Here is a 7710-nt window from a genome sequence, read left to right on the forward strand (position 1 = left end):
CGAAACTATCGACTATCGTCAAAATATATGTATATAGATATTTATTATTTTTCCGTACACAATTGTACAATCGGGCCCTCTTAGAACTTCTAGTACATTATTCGGCTCGAAAATAAAATTCTGGCTCCTCTATTAGTGGTGTTGAAGTAATTAATTTAAAATAAATTAGTGAATTATGATTTTCTTTTCCTCATTAGTAGTCTAATCATGAGATTAACTATACAAGAAATATATAAAAAATCTAAAAATAATTAATTCAATTTATGAGACACTAAAAGGAAGAAGATATGACCTTTTGTACAAATTAGTGTAAGTATTTAATTAGGGTCTCCTGCCAGCAAATTGTATTTATTGCTAATTACCAATTATATGTATATATGTATGCAAGAAAAATTAGGATTTGAAAATATAATTTAATGAGATATACAAATAAATAGGATGCCCTAATTGAAGGACTAAACGACAGAATTGAACGGTGTAGTGATTTTAAGACAAAATTATATATTATCATAAGACTATTTGGTTTTAGTGTCATATTCTTCTGTCAAAACACACACACACACACACACACACACACAGTAGGTTTGAAGAAAAATGGCGGAGAGAAGCAATGAAACACCACCCCGTGAGATGAATAACAGGCCGCAGGTGGAGGAACCAGTTCTTCCTAAGGTTACACTCTCCATCAAATCCCAGGTTTCTCTCTCTCTCTCTCTCTCTCTCTCTCTCTCTCTCTCTCTCTCTCTCTCTCTCTCTCTCTCTCTCTCTCTCTCTCTCTCTCTCTCTCTCTCTCTCTCTCTCTCTCTCTCTCTCTCTCTCTCTCTCTCTCTCTCTCTCTCTCTCTCTCTCTCTCTCTCTCTCTCTCTCTCTCTCTCTCTCTCTCTCTCTCTCTCTCTCTCTCTCTCTCTCTCCATATCTGTATCTCTCCCTTCCCTCTCTCTCTCTCTCTCTCTCTCTCTCTCTCTCTCTCTCTCTCTCTCTCTCTCTCTCTCTCTCTCTGTGAAGAACTGATGATTTAATTTCTTTGTTTCTGGGCATGTGTTATGTATATATATAATTGTGTGTATTTTCATTTTATTTGGACTAGAGTCTACCTGTATATATATCTCTCTCTCACATACACACACACACATATATATACTCATGTGAAAATTTTCTCTCTGTTTTTTTTTTTTGAAATTCTAATTCATGAACATAGTAATTATATATGTAGATAAAATATATGCTGACAATTTATATTAATGATTATAGAAAATTATAATGGTAGTGGCTAATAAGTAATAAGTGATATTAATAGATACACTTGGTGTTTATTTTATTTTATTTTTTAAATCCTATTCTATTTACTCAATATTAGTAACTAAACAGTATATAATATCTGGCCTGATTATTTATGTTCACCGGTTGTTTAAATATTAGGATGGCGACCGAATATACTACCGACTCCCGCGGGATCGAAAAATACAATTCTTGTTGTCGGCATATTGCAAGGGGAAGAACTTAAACTTCGCAACCGTAGTGTTTCTGTACAATGGCGAACGAATCAAAACTTCAAAGACCGCTAACGAGGTAATGTTATCCGATTTATTGGCCCCGTCGTTAATTAGTGTAATCGTATTAATTAGCCCGTCGTTAGTGTAATCGTATTAATTAGCTTGCCCGTTGTTAGTGTAATCCGATTAATCGGCCTGTTGTTAGCGTAATCGCAATAATGGTTTCGATTGATCGACAATGTAGATCATATAAAGATTGCTTGAATCTACCGTTGAGTATCGCGGTAGCGGAAATTGTAATTTTGGTCCTCTAAATTGTCCTATTTCAATTTTACGGACAATAACTTTGGAAGTTTAGCATTTTCGGTCCTATTTTAATTTGCTTCAACTTTTAATTCTACTATTTGATAAATTATGCGGCTAACAACCTCATCGTAATTTAGTTATATGAATAATTAATTATAAATAGTTCTATAACTTGGTTTATATACTTATCATCTCGCACGATAAAAAAATCTAGCAAAACCTAAGTTAGACTACGAGATTATAGTTTTCAAAAGAGGACCAAAAATGCTAAATTTGCAAAGTTGTTGCATGTGAAATTGAAATACGATAACTTACAGGACTTAACAGAAATAACAATTTTCCCTACTTCATTATATTTTATTATTATACTAACTATGATTTGTTTATTTAATATAATAGCTTGGGATGGAGGATGGAGATCAAATAGATGCAATGGTGCATCAAAATGGAGGTGGCAGAGCTTCAAATTAAATGTGTGATGCAGTTTATTTATTTATACATTTTATTCATTTATGAAATTAAACTATGGAATTGCAAACGTATTATGTGGCTCGAATTTCATGTACTCACTATATTAATTATCAGATTTTTGAATTTGTAATATGTGGCTCGAATTTCATGTACTCAATATATTTGGTGTTTAATTTTTTTTTAAATCAAAATATTATATAGTTGCAAATGCATCTTCAAATTCTTTTTAATATATGTATTTGTTATTCACTTGTGTTTTTTTTTTTTTCATTTTTTTAATTTCTTTTTTGAAAAATTCAAGCTACATTATGAATTGGAGAAGTATTAGAGATGCATGATTCGAACTCCAACTAGATTGTCTCAGTTAACATTTAGAGGGTGTGTTTGGCTAAGCTTATTTTAAACAGATGATAAACTCTTACGTCTAATAAGATGTTTTAAGAGCTGATAAGCTGTTACATCTTGTTTTTAGGATTGATTTTCAGAGAGTTTGGATAATGAACTTATTTCCTATTTTCACTCATTATAAGATCTTAAAAAATGTGGGGTAGAGTTACTTTAATAGAAAAATATTATTTGCTCTCCAACAATTTTGTTTGAAAAAAAATTAAGATTTTTTTTTTTTTAAATTTACCAAACATTTTGGAAGAGCTTATAAGCTCTAAAACATATTAAAATGATCTTTTTAACATCTTATAAGCTTATCCAAACATCCTCTTAGTTTTTTAAAAATACTTCATTTTTTTGTAAATTGTAGGAGAGACTATTTAGGTTGTGGCGAGTCCACTCATATGGCTAGGGTAAACTCAAGCTCCCCCTTATTTGTTGTAAAATTTCTCCGCCTTTCTTCAATCTTCTTCTTCCATGTAAACTTCAGCTTTATGTTTTAGTTTTGTAAAACATACATGTGGTGCAATATACATTGTAGTTTTATACTATTGATTTACACATAATAATACACAATCACTGATGTGTATATGTGTTTAGTTGATAGTTATTTATGTAGATTTACGATTTAACACCATATGGTGTATTTCAACAGGTGTAGCATCTCATTAAGCACACGGTGACTAACATTGGGGAGATGTTTACCCTAATTTGATATTCTATTTTGAGAAACTTAATTTAATTGAAGAAATTAGGTATTCAATTAGTAATTCAATTTGGTTTAGAATGCCATATGAAGTTGAGCTCAGACTTCTTATTAATTGAGAAGAAAAAATGAGCAAAAAAGAACTAATTTCAATAAGAAAAAGAACAAAAAGAAACTTGAAGGTAATGAAGCACATTTAAGCTTTCAACATTAACACAATATATATATAGCCAACAAATGTGTAAGTCACAAAAAAGACAAATGCTATAATAACGGCTGGTAACAAGAAAGTTAACAACAAGCGTCGGCACATTTAAACGTATATAATTTGAGGAAGTATTTGGTACATTTTCATAATTTTGGGGTGTGTTTGAGAAGCAACCTATAATTTTGGGGGGCGAAGTGAGATATATGGAGTTTTGTGCAAAAAGTACCCCTGTGTTATCTTGAAATAGCAAAAACCCCCCTGTGATAAATAAATTAGCAAAAACCCCCCTATGAAATTTTGTCAAAGGCATAAACCCCCCTAGGGTATTTTCGTGTTGCACACTCGCCGGACCTGCGGCTGTTAGTTGTTTTTAAGACATAAAATGACAGAATTGCCCTCACAGATTTATTAAATTGTAAATCTGAAAAAACCCTCTTATTTTTATCATCGTCTTCTTCGTTCATTCTCATTAGTTTCTTGCCAATTCGATACAGAAAAAAGCTACAGACAAAAAAAAAACTATAATTTGCTACCCTACAAAATGTTAGAAATACGGAAAAATCAACCCCACCTAAAATTACACGAAGTCGAAAACCCACTTAAAATCCTAAGAAGTCAAAAAAAGTTACAATTTTTCTTCTCATAAATGCCCAAAAGCAGGACCACAGCCCAAAATTCGCATACTCATTCGCTGTGTATATATATATATATATATATATATATATATATATATATATATATATATATATATATATATATATATACACACATATAGCTGTTAATGGCTTTCAAAAAGGCAAAAATAAAGTGCAACTCACCTAAAGAAAAGAAAAGATGTTAATGGCTTCGTTTTTGTGAGAAATCACATTAACGATTTCACCTTCTTTTTTAATCGAGCGAGAATAAATATTTTGTTAGGGATTTTGGGGGTTTTGGTGAAATTATTTAGGGTTTTCTTTCGGATGGATAGGAATACATACACTTCTTTTTCTTCTTTTTTTTTTCTTTGTGAAACAGATAGAATTAAACATGTTAAAACTCAAATAAATGTCTCTGCTTTTTACTCGAGGGCATTTTAGTCTTTGTAGGTCGGGTCAAAGCATAAATATGTAATGGGTCATGTGTGCTATTTATAAAATTTCAAAAGGGTGGTTTTTGCTAGTTTATTTATCACAGGGGGGTTTTTGCTATTTCAAGATAACACAGGGGTACTTTTTGCACAAAACTCGAGATATATGGGATAAATGTGACAATAATCATAGCTATACGGCAAGTCTACTATATATATATATATATATATATATATATATATATATATATATATATATATATATATATATATATATATATATATATATATATATATATATATATATATATATATATATATATATATATATATATCAGCTACACACGGCTAATTAACACTTTTCTCCTGAGTTAGAACAAAAGTAATCATTATATTACAACACAGTCCTGAAAAATAGCGACTGTAGTAATTAATTATTGTTTTTGTGACAACTGAAATGATGTTACACTGCAAAGATCTCAAGAGAAAAGAAAAATCATTCACAGAAAGATTCTGTAATTTGTAGGACAAACAGAACATAAATTTTCTCTCTCTCTCTCTCTCTATATATATATATATATATATATATATATATATATATATATATGTATATATCCTGTGGTAAAATAAATAAAGCTCTATCAATGGCAGAAAATGGAAGCAACAAAGAAGAGCCGGTTAAACAGCTGCTTGTTAATTTAATTATCAAGTGCAATAAGGTCTCTCTAGCTCTCTCTCTCTCTCTTTCTCTCTCTCTCTCTCTCTCTCTAGCATGCATCAGAAATGTGGATGAATGAAATATAAATTCTTAATTATTTGTTACTTAATTAGTAGTTTCTTTCAAATGAAATTAAAAATAAATAAATAAATGAAAAAAAATAAAATAAAAGAAAGTGCTGCATGCATGAATGCCACACAAGCTTGGTTTAAATATATGGTTGATTTATTTGCTAGTGTTGTTGTATTTGTTATCAAATGACAGTTATATATAGAGACTCAATTAATATACATATATGTATGTATTATTCTTTTTGATATACACAGACTATGAAAATACAAATTAATATAATTTAAAATGGTAAATAATACACTATTCGAAAATTCGTTAGACGGGATAATTATCGACTATATATACTGCAATTAATTAACTTGATTCGATTATCGCATTCGATATATAATCCAGTCAACGAGCTGCCAATACATTACATGCATTCAAATTATGTACTTCGACTTGTTTTGTTTCGTTTTTAGTGTACGTATAGTTATCAAATGTTTTGTATTTCCTCGATCACATATATTATATATTTATGTAACATTTATAATATTCGTGTAGGATGGGAAAGAGATTTACGTGAAGGTAAAACGGAACGTGAGAATAAAGAAGCTCTCGGTGGCTTTTGCCAGCATGCTTCGATCGAATATCGTTCCACTCGTTTCGTGATTGATAATCGAACTTTCTACCATGACAAAACTCCAAACCAGGTATATATATTATTTTCTTCAACCAACGCTCTTGATCCTTTCGTTTAATGCCTTTACGTTGTTTTTATTTTTTATTTTTTTGACAATGTGCGATAAAATTTGCAGTTGGGATTGGAAGATGACGATCAAATTGACGCGTTGGTTGATGCGAGTGGAGCTTGATAATTTGAAGATGAAGACCTTTTTTGATTAGCTGCCTGATTAGTAAAATCAGTACTAATTAGTAATTACTATTAACTAGCTCTTAATTAAGACCTCTTTTTGTATTAGTAATTAACTATTGAAACATCTGTTGGAATTAATGCACTTTCTATAAGTGTATCTACATGCATGTACAATGTATGATAGGATACATGAATAGGCAAATACATGAATACTTAGATACATGTATATCTAGGATTCATGATGAATATATTTAATATGATGCATGTACTACTTATGCCTAGATTAGTATAAATAGGTGTAAGATTGTATTTGTAATTCAACATGTATTAGCAAGAGTAAAATATGTAGGAGATACGTACTCCTCGATTATTTCCTTGTTAATCTTGTTCATATATTTCCGCAATATATCCAACATGGTATCAGAGCCCGGTTGATCATACTCAACTGGGGCGTTAAAAAAAAAAAGAAAGGGAACACGAATCCCTGCCTTCAAAAAAAAAAATTCGTTGAATCAGTTGATCACGCATTCAATTGATTGAAGATTGAAGAAAAAAAAAAACCCAAAGGGAATACGTATCCCAAATCAAATCAAGGAGATTTCATGGCAAGTTCCAGAATCCCTCAGTGAATCAAAGAAGGAGATTTCAATGGCAAGTTCCATAAATCCCTCAACAACCTCTTCCCATCTTTGGCGGAAAAAAATTCAGCAAAGACTGAGTAGAAAGAGCAAATAAACTTCCATGAGGAGTTGTGAAGTAAAACTAATCCCCCATGTAGTATTTGCAAGTCAAAACACTTGGAGAAGGATGGCAACCACAACGGCAAACCCCAATGCAAAAAAAAAAATGTTTGGACATTTGGAGAAGTATTGTCGATCCAAAAAAAAAATAAAAAAAAATAAACAAAACACCAAGAAAATTACTCCGAAGAAAACGAAGAGTATTCGTTCTTGCTAGTCATATTCCAGAAGAAGAAGAAGACTGCAAATTCGAAGAATCTTGGAGCTGAAGACGAAAGCACATTAAGAAGGAGTGTTGGAATTAATGCACTTTCTATAAGTGTATCCACATGCATGTACAATGTATGATAGGATACATGAATAGGCAAATACATGAATACTTAGATACATGTATATCTAGGATTCATGATGAATATATTTAATATGATGCATGTACTACTTATGCCTAGATTAGTATAAATAGGTGTAAGATTGTATTTGTAATTCAACATGTATTAGCAAGAGTAAAATACGTAGGAGATACGTACTCCTCGATTATTTCCTTGTTAATCTTGTTCATATATTTCCGCAATATATCCAACAACATCTGCCTTGTTAGACAGTTAATTAGTACTTGTTAATTAATAACTACAATTATGGTTGGTTTAGTTTATATTATAGCATCGATAACCTTGTCGGCAATTG

At 30.9% G+C, this 7710-nt stretch overlaps 1 protein-coding gene across 1 annotated transcript; it reads left to right on the forward strand.

The window, feature by feature from the left end:
• The first annotated feature begins 410 nt into the window (after nucleotides 1-410).
• LOC105973429 (small ubiquitin-related modifier 2-like) lies at nucleotides 411-2478 on the forward strand. Its single transcript, XM_012998447.2, has 3 exons — nucleotides 411-696; nucleotides 1420-1569; nucleotides 2199-2478. The coding sequence occupies exons 1-3, from the start codon at nucleotides 595-597 to the stop codon at nucleotides 2268-2270; spliced, it is 324 nt and encodes a 107-aa protein (XP_012853901.1). The 5' UTR covers nucleotides 411-594; the 3' UTR covers nucleotides 2271-2478.
• Nucleotides 2479-7710: the final 5232 nt, after the last annotated feature.

The sequence above is a fragment of the Erythranthe guttata genome, chromosome 11 (genome assembly GCF_056151865.1).
Source record: "Erythranthe guttata isolate IM_541 chromosome 11, IM_541, whole genome shotgun sequence".
Classification (NCBI taxonomy): Eukaryota; Viridiplantae; Streptophyta; class Magnoliopsida; order Lamiales; family Phrymaceae; genus Erythranthe; species Erythranthe guttata.